A 14,603-nucleotide genomic window follows, 5' to 3' on the forward strand; every position below is an offset into this window, starting at 1 on the left:
TTTTAAACCATTTCTAAAGCATGGCCAATAGCAGAACATAATATGATTATTAATTAAACTAACAAAAAATCACTTGTTGATTTTGAAATTATATATTGAATTTATATTATTGACTTTTGACAGATGCATTTTTCTGTAAGGTGAAGTCTGTGAAAACCTAAGATCAATCTACTGCATAAGAAGTTTAAGTTTTATCAAAAGAGAAATACCACATTCAGATTTAAAAGTCTTCCTTCCGGTTATACTAGCAAACAAAACTAATATCAGTTTTGTAAACTCGTTTCAAACTTTCTTCTTCTTATAAAGGAATTCTCAGCTTTTATTACTTCAAGATTTCTTTTCTAGAAGATGTAATTAGACCATTAACTAAAAGACCGTGGAATCAAATGGAAAACGTGCATTTCCAAAAACTACATACTTTTATATATTGTGATAAGGAACTTTCTTCTTGGAATAGACAAATGCAACTGCACAAATGTTAAAACCAGTGCCAAAGTTACTCTACCTGAACTGTAGAGCTGATCTCCGATGCAAAGCCGCCTGTCAAGGGAGCCTCGTGACTGATTAACAGTCGCCCTGTTTTGATCACAGACTGAAAGAGAAAAGGAAAATCTGATGTTGAAGAGAATACATATCTTCAAGTATATGATGGCAGTTTTGATTAAGAAATAAAAACAAGGTATTTCAATCCAATACATAATTAAAAATTAGTAATACAATTTTATGCCAAATAAGTTGTAACTCTCTCACAGTACAGTTATTTGATATTTGCAGTTACAAAATTTTTCAATATAGTTTATAGTCCTACTACAAAAGAAAAATGCGATTTATAATTCTGTCATTAAAATGCATTCTATTATAAAATACTTCTGTGTTACAAACTAAATTATTTCATGTTTTTATCACAAAATTATTTTTTTCATACTACCTTAAGAATGAAAGTGCTTTTTTTTGGTTCATTTTTGGGTGTATTTGCATATAAACAAACAGCCTTAGGAAATACTGTTTTGTGGAGTAGGAAAACATAAAAATAGCATATAAAAGCTGTAACGCAGGCAAAGCTCAAGCCACTAGATTTTCGAGGAAACCTAACAGGAAGAAATCACTGAAGTACAAGGGTTACAACTGTCTTTGTTCATCTGTATTAAAATCTGGTTAATGACCACAACTCCATTTTAACATAGAAAATGTCACAAACAAAAAGATGTCCTTGGATTACTGGCTCAGTATGGTTGTTCACCCAGACTGGCATATTTTATACATTAATAAATCAAAAAGAATAGCTCATAATATCATAGCAGGATGCCAGCTGTGTTGGAAGGTAAAAAACATTAAAATCAACAGCAAGTTACTGTTTCAAATATGTTGAATAATTGACATGTCACCTAAGAGACGGGGTAATTTCTCTTCTATGTGTCTAATAATTTGATACCACCTTTCCTAAATTATACATTAATATTTTGTGAATACAAGATCTTCCAAGCAAATACACATATATAAATTAAAAGATTTCCTTCATTCTGAGCAATTAGAGTATAAAATCTTAAAGTAGCAGATGTTAAACTCCAAGATATGGCCAGTAGCCATGATAAAAATAAGTTATTGTATCTACTGAGTAAATAGTAACTTAAGAATATAAAATTTCATGTACACCTTAATGAATATGTTTCCCACCTCCAATGAAATGCTAACCTTAGTATAATAGTATTTGGATTTTATCACTGTAATTAATTTATGAAAGTCCTAAATTAAATTTTAATGCACCTGGTTAGAAATATACAGAGACAAAAATAGTCCACAATCACAAGAAAAAAAAAATGCGTTCTCAAAGTACTCTCTAAAAATAGTCTTAACTACCAATTTAAAAAACCAGATTCAACAACCAACCCTTTCTTATTACTCTGAAAACCCAAAGTCTACCAATGTATAAGTGTCCAAGGATGGCATAGCCAAAATCCATCCCAGCTACAGGATGCATCTTAAGTCTCTGGAAGGTAGAAATAAGAAACTTCTATAAAAATGCTACTGTCACCTTAAACCCCCATACAACGGAACTGGTATTTTTTTTTTTTATTTAAACTGAGTCCTATCCAAGATCAAATGACAGCCCTCAGAATGATCCCTGAAGGCCCATAAGCAACCAGGACAGATAGCCTGGCTTCCTATAGCCTGCAGAATATAATAGGGAAACTAAGCACAGATGTAGCCAGGATAAATGCTTCCAATCCTTGGAGTTCATGCAACACGATGAAACCCAGAGACCTCCTGGGTGTCTTTCAGCAGGAGAAAAGCTAAGCATACCAAGACAGAGCAATACAGTTGGGTTTTATGCAGCCATGAAAAAGTCTGAGGACAGGGAAAGGTGCCTATGGTAAATTAATTGATAAAATGAGCAAACTGCAGAACAGCATAATCTCATTTTTACAAAAAACAACCACCATGGCAGTTGGGACACCAATAAACATAGCTGAAGCAACATGTGTAAATAGTCTAGAGGGATTCAAAACTTGTTTCTCCTAAGGAGCGACACTAAAGGAATTACTGGAAAAAGATTTTATGTAAAAAGAATTTTTATATTATTGCAAGTATTCCCAATAAGTCATTATTAAGTAAAGGTAAAGCCCTTGAATTAATGCTGAAAGTTACAAGTACACAGTGTGTTGTAGTCATAATCTCCTCAAAGAAATCTAACAACGTTTTTTAAAAATAGTATTTTAGGAATAGCTTCCAGTACAAGGAACCCTGAGGTCCCAAGCTACAGCAGCAAATAGGCACACTAAAAACATAGGGGGCCAGTCTTGGCCTGCCAGTCTCTACATGCTGAGATCCATGGCAGGATTATAACTAACTCACCTCTTGACCCTTAAACTCTTGGATCTTATACAACATGGTCAATAAACTATTAGTATCAGAGAAGATGAAGCTCCTCAACACCTCCATATGTCTGTTATGTCATGTGTGTTCTTGGATCAGGAGTTAAGCTGACAGTTACGAAAGAAATTCCAGAAATTTCTAAAACACCAAGAGCTAAAGGGCAGACACAGTGAAAAGTAATAACACTGTGAGTTTATAGAAATTATTATAATATATAAACCAGTGAGAGACCGTATGGCAAGAAGAGAGGAGTCAGAAATAATGATAATCATAAACAACTGGTTGTCACATAAGTTACTATGTGCTAGGCTGTGAGCTGAGCATTTTAGATTATTTAATTTAATTTGGAAAGCACCTAAGTTTTGTTTTTGCTTCTTAAAAGCAAGCAAATCTTGATTTGCTGAAAAGTATTAAAATGTATAAAACAAAGTTACAGAAAAATTCTGAAAATTGCCAAAATTAAGAAGTAACAGTTATATTTTCAGTCATATCATCAAAGAATTAGCATGTATCACTAATGATTGAGTCTATAAATACAGTTCAATAATTTTGTTAGGATATAATTAAATTCAACTGCTATGTGCCTTTTTATCATTCACAATTTTAACTTCTCAGAATTTTTGAGGGTTGTTTCTTTTCTATATACTCCTTTGGAAATTATTAACACTGTTAATATTATGATAATGAGATCATCGCATATCTAGAAAATTAGAGACACTTTTACTCTATTCCTTGTGATTCAATTAGATATTCTGATTAAATAACATGTTTTTGGTCAACTTCAACAGGCATTTGATTTTCATACATTTAGGCACAATGATACACAAGTGCCAGGTAATGTTGCTAGCCAAATTTAGCATTTTGATGTACTTAGTAAAAATTAATACGGTGCCTTTTACTAACTAATAACTAAAGATATAAATTACTAATACTACTTTAAAAGTCATTGTCTTTAGAAGAAATTTTTAAAGTTTCAAGTTTTCTTCTGAGATAAACTTATTTTACCACTTGAAAAATATATTTAAGAGGGTTTAAACAACTTTTCAATATGAAAAGCTGAACCTATCAGAGCCAGGAAAGATCACGTAAGGCTGGATTTTCCAGTATCTGCTTCTTCAACTTCTTGCCACTGAGCCCTGCTCCAGGATTCCAGCCTTGGGCTGATGGAGCACCAGTGAGCTGGAGGCAACAAATGGCACTACGGAAGGCTGAGCCAGTTAAAGACCAGGACTGTGGGTAACTGTTCTCTGTATCCCCTACCACAAAAAGGGCTTTGTTTCCTACAGCAGCTCCAGAAGATTTGTCAAGAAAACTTTAAAAAGCAATTCTGAAAGGCTAGGAGGGAAGCAGCCTGTGGCTGCTAAGTCAGTTAGCCTTGGTGGGCCCTGGATTTCTCTCGTGGAGTCTCACTTTCTCACTATTTCAGTTAGCCATCTCCGTTCCCAGGGCACCAGCAGCAGCCCCACACAAGAGGAACTATCAAAATGTCAATATAGAATACACAACAACTTTGCCAACAACAGGCTAACTGAGCAGGACACCCCTGTTCTGATGGGACCCAGACAATGCCTTGCTTCTGGTCCAGCCACTTGGTGACATTTTCCCCATTGTCCATCTTCCACCCAGACATCATTACCAAAGGCTGTCACTTCAAGTTATTTATGCGGGATACCTAATATGATGCTCAGATTATGGTAGACACTCAAGAAAAGTTAGGTAAAAGCCTGTTATAAAATAATTTCATTGTATTAAATATGTCCTCCTGTGATTTACTGAGCTATTTTTATTGTTTTCTTAGCAAGCTCCATTTTTAAGATAGGACAAAAGTATACTTCAGCACATCCCAAAACAATTTAAATACAAAATAATAGACTCCAAACTGAGGATATTTTATAATGTAGATTTGACAATAAGATATCTGTGGTAATAGCAGAATTGCTAAGTTATACTCCGTTAAAATGACTGCACAGGTTTTGGCTGCCCGAACGTTGGACATATGTTTTAGTGAATGTAGCCTTTAAAGATTTTAACACGATCCAACCAGGAAAACTGTTAAGCTGTCATTCCAGGAGAAAATGATACAGACAAGCAGACCATTAGGCTTGCATATGCCTGAATGTGTAACACTGACATTCAAAAAGCCAAAAAATATATATTTTTTATTTCTTACTCAAACTGCATAGCAAGACTTTCTCCTACAGAGTAGCACTTTGACCTGACCAACACAAAGTTCAGCAGCCTATTCTAACTGCTGAAAGATAAAGCAGGAAAGTAACACTTTGGATAGGAAATTTATAGCTCTTTTAAACATTTTCTATCTGAATATAAAACTAATAAAAAGCAAAAGAAACACCAAAGCCGGCCTTTTCCACTTCCTTTTGAGATAAAATGTTTATAAATACATGTAAGTAAAAGTAATGGTAAAATCATACACCTGTGTTTTCATTAATCAAGAACATATTAATCAATAAACAATCTATTAAGGACATGATTTAAATTAGCTTCACATATCATTGCAAATGGATTACAGTTTTTGAAATGCTTTCTTGTTTAATAGCCACATGCATTTGAAAAGTTAGCCAGAAAAACTTCACAATTAATCACAGGCCAGCAAATGTATTATAATATGCCCAATAACTATTATTAATCAGCATGATTTTCACACACAGACCATGGACTGATACTCTCCTGGAGAAATACCAATGCTGAGAGAAAAAGAACAGTCATGAACTCCTGAGAAAGTTCGGAAAAGTCCATTTTGGCAAGAATATTAGTGATGCGGTTACAAATATTTTGCTATTGTAGGAAAGTGGAGCAAACGGAGAAAAACTAAATCCTTGGAGCTTTATCACCCATGTGGAAAAAAGTAGGTAAGGGAGCAAGCAGAATATAGAGAACGGAGTAAAATCAACAGGAAAAGAATGAGCAAATTACACTAACAAAGGCATGAAACGTCTGGGAAAATTTCAGACATCCACACTAGTTCATTCCTGCCTGAATTATTTGTATAATCACAGCTCAAACACTAAGGAGTTGGGGAACAAACAACTCAGGCAAAAATTAAAAGTGGACATCTTTCTGAAATTATTTCAATCCGTGTCAGATAAACCTGTTTCTTTCAATCAACCTTACCTTTCTGCCTTTTCTTAGAGTCCCTCCAGGCTTGGGCCAATCGCTACTCTGTGAACGTGACCCATGCTTTCTTGTCTCTGACTTCCTTCACCAAATTGGCAGGCATTCTATCCCTCCCTCAAGACCCATCTCATATAATGCCTCCCCCCTGGTCCCCTTTTTCATATCACATTATATACCTCCTAGCAACCATTTCCTAATAGAATTTGAAGTTGCCGACAATGGATATTCTATGAAACCTAAAACCACGGTACAAGGGCAAGGGGTCAACTACTAGGGTCAAGGTAACACTTACTTACTGCTGTATCTGTCTTAGGAATACTAGGAATTCACTTTGTAGGACAGTCCCATGCACATCTGTCTTATTAGCCTTTCCAACCGCACAAAAATCACAAATTTGAAGATGGAGACTGTTTTATATTTAGGTCTGCTGTAGAACACAGCACATAACAAATATGCATTAAATTGAGCAAGTTAGGGGTATCCCTGGGTGGCTCAGTGGTTTAGTGCCTGCCTTTGGCCCAGGGAGTGATCCTGGAGTCCCGGGATCAAGTCCCACATCAGGTTCCCTGCATGGAGCCTGCTTCTCCCTCTGCCTGTGTCTCTGCCTCTCTCTCTCTCTCTCTCTCTCTCTCTCTGTCTTTTATGAATAAATAAATAAAATCTTTAAAAATATTGAGCAAGTTATGCTCATTTTATTATTTTGGGACCCATGTATATATTACAAAAACAAAACGGTTTGAAAAATACTTAAGCGTCTTTCCATTTCTTTGTTTTAGAGGGTATTCTTTTTCTTAGAGAGCCAAGTAGGGATGTCTGTGCTATCTCTCCCAGCAGACCCTAACTCATTCAAAAGCACAAAATTCATAAAGTGTCATGTATTCTATACCTAACCACAATACCTTGATATGGTTGTGGATGTGGACTCAATAAATGTTGATTTTTTTTTTTTAAAGAGGCATACAGACATAGTTATTTAAATGAATCATTAGCAAGCTTCCAATTTTCTGATGCCTTTCAGCTCTTAGGAGAGACTATATGAGCTGTAAAATGCATTGAGAGAGAAGTCCTAGAAGCTAAGATCTAATCACTGTTCTGATTCTAATAAAGGACTCCCTTGGGTCAACTCTTTCCACTTATTTTTCCTAGTCCTGACTAGTGTTAGAATAAAGAGTTAGCAGTACAAAAGATGTTTCTGTTTTTATGTACATCTCTTTCAAATACATGCTTGTAACAAAAACACAAGCAGAACATTTCCTTTTCCTGGTACTGAACATAAATTTTCTTTTTCTAGTAACAAAAGATCATGTCACCATGATGATAAAGGTATTATACTGGATGGATAAAGGTATTATACTGGATGGATAGACTTTTATTAAATAGTTAAGCCATGAGTAAATATGTAAATGTATGTGTCTTAATAGAAAATTTTTTCATTTCCTCCATTAGCTCAAGCATCAGGCAAAATACAACTATCCATAGGTATCAACGTTTTTTTTTGCCAAAACAATTTTTCAATGATTGAAGCAGCCACTTCTCAAGCCGGTTTCCTGTCACGGCCCCATCATTTTTCAGCATGATTTAGAATATTTTCATAAACTCATATTTCTATAACTCTTATCCATTTCTTTTCAGGAAAACAAGTTTGAACATGTCATTTGGATATGAATATTATTGACTGCTATGTTGTAGAATTTTTAAAAACTGTTAACAAGAACTATTACAAAACCAAGCCATACTTTTGAAAACACAGTCAGGGTATTGTGTGTATCCTTAGAACCATCCTGAGCTCTAGTAGACTTTTCCTTTGGAGTTTGCAATAGCAGAAGAATTCAGAAGCAACACAACCAAAATTTTACTATAAATATGATTATATTCTTGTAATAGATGAAAAAGTGGGCATACAATAGCTCCTATACACTAGATGGCAAATCTAGAACCTGACGCAACAGTGAAGACCATTGGCGGTACCATTCCCCTACATTTATGATCAATTCAGGTCGTTTACTTTCATTCAAGTAGTAGTATTTTATCATGGTACTATATACATATAGTGTGGTAGGGGAAGGTGTTGATAACTAATCTCTAGTATCTAGGTTATGATATGGGCTGACTTCAAATTCCATAGTTTTGTTTGTTTTCCCACTTTAGTCGTTTTTAACTGAACAGCTAAATGGCATTAACTACATTCATGTTGTTGCACTATCATCAGCACCATCCATCTGCAGAACTTTTTCACCTTCCTCAACTGAAACTGTGCCCATTAAACAAGAACTCCCCATTTCTTTGTCCGCCCGCCCTCCGCCAACCCAGGTTCTGGCAACCAACATCTACTTTCTGGCTCTCTGACTCTGACTACTGCAGGAACCTCATATAAGTGGAATTATATTTGTTCTTTTATCACTGCCTTATTTCACTCAGCATAAGTCTGTTCATCCATGTTGTAGCATTTGTCAAAATCTCCCCCCTTAAAATTGAATAATAATCCATTGTATGTGTATACTACATTTCATATATCCATTCATCTCTCAGATGTGAATTTCTTCCACACTTTGGCTATTGTGAAAATGCTATGGACATGGGTGTAGAAATATCTATTCGAGTCCCTGCCTCCACTTCTTTTAGGTATATACCCAGAAGTGGAATTACTGATCACATGGTAATACTTTGTTAAGCTTTCTGAGAAATTGTCATACCAGTTTTCAAGGCATTTGTACCATTTTACATTTCCACCATCAATACACAGAGGTTCCAATTTCTCTACATCCTCACATTTGTTACTTTGTTTTTTGGTCTTGTTTTTTAGAGTAGCCATCCTAATGGGTGTAGGGTGGTATCTCATTGTGGTTTTGATTTGTATTTCCCTAATGATTAATGATGTTTCATCACTAATAATTTTGTAGTCTTTTTCTTTGTAACTTTCTAATAAGGTTGTTTGATTTTTGTTGTTGATAAAATAGTTTTAAAAATGCTTAATACATCAAAGTTCTAAATTGGTCCCTCTGAAGACTGGAAATAAAATCTCTTTATAATATTCCAAAGAGAAAAATATATCATCAAACTCAATTGTTCACTATGCCCTTTTCTGGAAAAAGCATCTATCTGGTTTTCTCACTATCCATGTTCTAAAACAAACACAAAAGACATTTTATCCTAAGATCACTAATGTCACATAGTTCCTTGCAGGTTGATTATGGAGTCTAGGGACACCTGGGTGGCTCAGTGGTTGAGCCTTCAGCTCAAGTCATGATCCCGAGGTCCTGGGATAGAGTCTTGCATCGGGCTCCTTGCAGGGCTTCATCCTTCTGCCTATGTCTCTGCCTCTTTCTCTCTGTCTCTCATGAAAAAATAAGTAAAATCTTTCAAAAAGAAAAATTTTTTAAAAATGGAGTCTAGTTATATAATATAGAACCTTCTGAGCCTCCTGTCTTTGTTCCCTACTCTGCCAGTAATTAGGAGATAAAACAATGCCAGCTAAGAAAGTTTGGAACATGGGTACCAACCAGGAAAATCACCATCATCTTATTTATGATATGCAATTTCCCAATTAATTTTTAATGTTGTATAAATTCCAAAGGTCACTGGTTCATGCTGAAAACAATTTATTGAGCCATTCACATGTGCCAATACTAGGGAAACAAAGATGAGTTAAGCCAGGTCCCAAAGGATTGTAATATGGGTTGCCACAATGGCCTGGGACGAAGCATACTTAAGAAAGAAATTAAAGAATACTGGAATTAAAAATCATGTTCCATTTGTTAAAAACAAAATTTTTTGGAATTTTAAATTTCAACTCCTAAGATCTTTTCTAAAATAACATTGAAATAGTGAATTTTTCTCTTCTTAAAACAAACCACAATTACGAATATTCTCTCCTTTTCTATTCATAAGTCTCCACTTGGCAAATTTTTCTCAAGTGTTGACAACAGAGGGAAATACTATGTCTGGCCATCATAAGAGTTCTACAGGGTAGAAACTGATATCATTCCCTGTGCTCCCAGCATACCATGAATAATAAGAAAGTGACCCTAACTAAAACCAGCACTGTCAGCCAGTTATGTTTTACACTGCTGTTTTAAGCATGTATCAAGGGTACAATTTTCCCTGAAGCCAGCTGGTTGTCTACCAAGGTAATACTTCTCTAAGGAATGATCAAAAGTATAAACACTGCTACAATTCTGCATCACCATGGATAAATGCTTTTATTTTCTAAAACCTGATCCAATTCTGTGGAAGTAAATGGGTTTTTAGTCCATTACGAAACAAAAATCATGTGTAGTTCATAATACATGGGCAAGGCTTAAAATCTTTAGGGTCTTTTTTATGACTCAAAACTGTGGTATAGTAAAACTCAAAGGATACTTCAGCAAAAGTTATACATATATTTTTGAGTGTATATATAGTTAAGATGGCATAGAGAGAAAAAAGTACATACATTTCATACTTTCATTAAAACCAAGACAATGGGGAGAAACTATTTATATAACAGGTGGAGTCAGGAAAAGAATCCATTTAGCAGAAATAGCAATATTTGTCTACAAAATACTCACTGATTTGAAAAAGAAGGTGAGGAGGTACACATATCTCAAAGTAAGAACTACACTATCAAAATCCATTGCTAACGGAATATTAGTGAGAAGTTATATGCAGTATAAGAGTTGTCCAGAAATATAACTCAATATTGAAAAATCAATTTATATCTAGATTTAAGCCTCTTTTCTTTTTCTCAGGGAAAACATTCTGAAATTTTCTTTCCTTATAAACCACAAAGATATTAGCAAACACTCCTACTTGATTTACAACTCTCTGTTCTGCAACTTTTTTATTGATAACAACTAATAAAGCAGAGTAAGATAACTGTGGCCACCATACCACAAAAAGTGAGAAGTACCTGTTATAGCTTATGAATGATGAAGCCATTTTTTTTTTCTGAGGAGTGATCCAAGATTTTGTGCTTGTTGACTTACTTTATTGTAAGTTGATCATTTAACTATATCCTTTAAGAATATGATTATTATGAGAGAAAATATCATTACTAACTGATGAAAATGTTCCATTGCTCTAATAATTTAAAAATTAAGTTAAAAAAAAAAAGAATGAAATAGCACCTCATCCATTAAAGTCACAAAATAATTTAAATTTGAATTCTGGCCAGGCCATAGCAAAATCTCACACTGCCTATGCAATGTAAACCAGCATAAATCTTTTGAGAAACATTTTTGGGAATCCATTTATCAAAAGATACTAATGTTCAGATTCTTAGAATAAGCAATCTCAGTTCTAAGATTTACTCTGAGAAAAAAAAATCCAAACATGTAAAATACTGGACTTCTGTTTTAAAATAATCATATGTATGTACTAGGTCAAAAAAATTTTGGGACGCCTGGGTGGTTCCGTGGTTGAGCGCCTGCCTTTGGCCCAGGGTGTGATCCTAGAGTCCCTGGATCGAGTCCCACGTCGGGCTCCCTGCACGGAGCCTGCTTCTCCCTCTGCCTGTGTCTCTGCCTCTCTCTTTGTGTGGCTCTCATGAATAAATAAAATCTTAAAAAAAAAAAAAATTCAAAAAAAGTTTAAGAAACACTGCTGTAGAAACCACGGTTTCATACTAAAGACTCCAATCAATACCATATTTGGCTCACGGGTAAATTCTGTTTAAAAGGGCAGGAGAGGGCAGCCCCGGTGGCGCAGCGGTTTAGCGCCGCCTTCCCTGGGCGTAATCCTGGAGACCCGGGATCGAGTCCCATGTCGGGCTCCCTGCATGGAGCCTGCTTCTCCCTCTGCCTTTCTCTGCCTCTCTCTTTCTCTGTGTGCCTCTAATAAATAAATAAAATCTTTAAAGGGTGGGGGGCAGGGGGCCCTGAATGGCTCAGCAGTTTAGCGCCTGCCTTCGGCTCAGGGCTGATGCTGGAGACCCAGAATCGAATCCCACGTCAGGCTTCCTGCATGGAGCCTGCTTCTCCCTCTGCCTGTGTTATATCTCTGCCCCTCTCCTCTCTGTGTCTCTCATGAATAAAAAAATAAAAATTTAAAAAAAAAGGCAAAGCATTTTAGAAATATTGCATTTAAATGCCTTCCACAGCTACCATATGTAGCATACTGTCTAAAACCAAGGGCTTCAATAATTTTGCTACATCTGCCTAACTTCAGGCTCCTGAGTTTATGAGCCCTAGCTCAGAGTGGCAGAGAAGCAGGTGGAGGAAAAACTGGCAGTGTAGGAGAAGCCCCGACCTGGAAGCAGAGTTCCTGTCCTGGGTATTCAGGCTGGGAGCTGCATGGCCTACCCTTTGGCTCAGAAATTAGAGAAAGCAGAAAAACAGAACAGAATCAAAATGAACCCCACACGCTGGCTACATAATTAAATTACCCTGTTCAAAAGTAAGTAAAGGAAACAAAACACAGAGTAAAACATTAGTCCTAATGGGGAAAAAAAAAAGAATTCTAGAAAGTATTGTGATCATTCAAAGAAAAAGCATGCCTCTGAAAATTATCTACTCTAGAGTCAGAAGTGTTATGTGTTAAGCAACTACTACTCATTGTCAGGAGAATGTAAGTTCTAGTCTCCAAGAGACAGGAATAAAAATTCTAAGGAGATGGCATGGTTGGGTGATTTAGGATACAGATGAGATCTGAAATTCTCACATGAGAATTAAAACTGCAAGAATAAATAAAACAAAAATTCACAGTGGTTTCAGTGGTAACAGAGCTATCTCTTGCCCACTGCCCTCCCCTAGCCCAGTACAGTGCTCCACATTCAGCAGACTTCGAAACTATATGCTGCACAAATGCAAATGGATGAACTGGACCCCATGCTAGTGTCAAAGAATATAGGGGCAAGAAGCAAGCACACAGGAAAACAAGGTGGGTCTTTTCTCTTCCTTCCGTGGCCGCAGGATGGCAGTGAGGAAGGAGCCTTTCCCTAGCTTCCCTCCACCTCCTGGGACATCTGTGGACCAGTGCTGGAGAAGCACAGGCAGGAAGAAGGTGGGGAGGTTCTTCCTCCGAGTCTGATGGCAGCTTCAAGGCACAGCATTAATCAGATACTGCCTACTCTTTCTTTAGCTTTCTCTTAGCAAAAGACACAAAACAAAGGTCTCAGAGCCCTGGGGAGAAATGAGCATAACTGAGGCAATAACAAGCGGTGTGGGGAGTGTGGACAACCAAAGAACACAGTCTCTGACTTAGGTGGTCAGATCTTTTTCTTTCTTTCTTTCTTTTTAAATACTGTGAAAGCCAAGCAAAATATGCCACCAGCCCAGATTCTGCCTAAGAGTCGCAATCTATACTTTAAGGAAACATCTTTCTGGCACAATAACACTTCTCTTTCTTCCCCAAATGTCAAGATGCACTTTCTGCCATGTTATCTTTTCCCACAAAATTATACACTGAATTAGGCAGCCTTCCATTCTGGCCTTACCAAATGTTTTGCAGATATTTACCAGGGTAAACATCCATTTCATTGAATGTTACATTAGCAAAGCAGTGCCAGTGTTCCAAAAGAAAAGACGATTGAGCCATTTCTTCACCACGTGTTTCTAAAACCAAAAAAACAATAAGCTATCCAAGGTAACGTGTAACTTTAAGTTTTCAGTAGTCCTGCTATGCGCTCCAAAATGACATCATAAGTGGACAATTACAGCATTTGAAATTGCAAATGTGCAGGGGAAAAAAGCAGTCTACAGCTCTGAAGCTCTTCCCTACGACTCACTAGCACAGTGTCCTACACTGCCTAACCGCGAAAATGCCAACGTGTTTATATGCTAGTGAAAAACTGAAAATCAGTTTGCCAATTATGAGTCCTTCATAGATTAAAAGCTTTTTCTCCTATCAAAAATATAATTTTCTAGAAATTTTTTATATAAAAAGGGAATCTTTAAAATTCTTTATTATCCTCCCTATTCCCCCACCCACCCCGACCAGTTTCTAAAGTGTAAATTGCTAATTTGGGCCATAATATTGGACCCAGGCCAGGCCAACAGCAGTGAGACTAATGTCCAAAGTTAGTGTGTCTGCCTTAGCTACAAGGAACAGGTATAAAGAAGAAGCATGGATGCCACAGCCAACATTTTAAAGCAGAGGAGGATAATGAAGGTGGGACCATGAAAATAATCAGGTTTATTTCAGGACCCACACAGAAAAGGAACTGGAAAATCCAAAATCAAAATGATGAGGATAGGACCATGAGGTTTTCCTCGTAGTCATGATGTGGGTTCAGGATGATGGGTATTTACCACTTCACCATCACTGCTACCATACTCCCAGAGGTTACCAACCCCTCTCTGCTACAGTTTAGGTTCAAAGTAATGCTAAAAAATAAACGGTTTTGTCCTTCATTAATCATAAATTCATTTGTTCGGTATAGAAATGGATGTTCTTGAATCTATTATACACTACCCTGTTAGTTCCCATGGGGATTAACGTGATAATTATTTCCAATAAATTAAGGGAAACATAGTAGGGTTTTGTAATTCTTTTGAGTCCCAAAAAACTTGTCAGAAATCATTCATAAATCTATCTTAATGAAAAATAATCATTTTTCACATCTATTATTTAAAAAATGTATGACCTGTAAAATATATGGGCTTGTGTTTATAGGCACA

General features: G+C 36.2%; 1 protein-coding gene across 4 annotated transcripts in view; it reads right to left on the reverse strand.

Annotated features, from left to right (window-relative positions):
* BCKDHB (branched chain keto acid dehydrogenase E1 subunit beta) overlaps positions 1–14,603 on the reverse strand; it is a 211,462-nt gene that overhangs the window by 61,784 nt on the left and 135,075 nt on the right. For all 4 annotated transcript variants that reach the window (XM_077903277.1, XM_077903275.1, XM_077903274.1 and 1 more), the window contains one exon: positions 506–592. In XM_077903277.1, the coding sequence (XP_077759403.1) occupies positions 506–592 (87 nt within the window). The remainder of the gene's footprint in view (positions 1–505; positions 593–14,603) is intronic.

Source organism: Canis aureus, chromosome 7 (genome assembly GCF_053574225.1).
Source record: "Canis aureus isolate CA01 chromosome 7, VMU_Caureus_v.1.0, whole genome shotgun sequence".
In the NCBI taxonomy this organism is placed as follows: domain Eukaryota; kingdom Metazoa; phylum Chordata; class Mammalia; order Carnivora; family Canidae; genus Canis; species Canis aureus.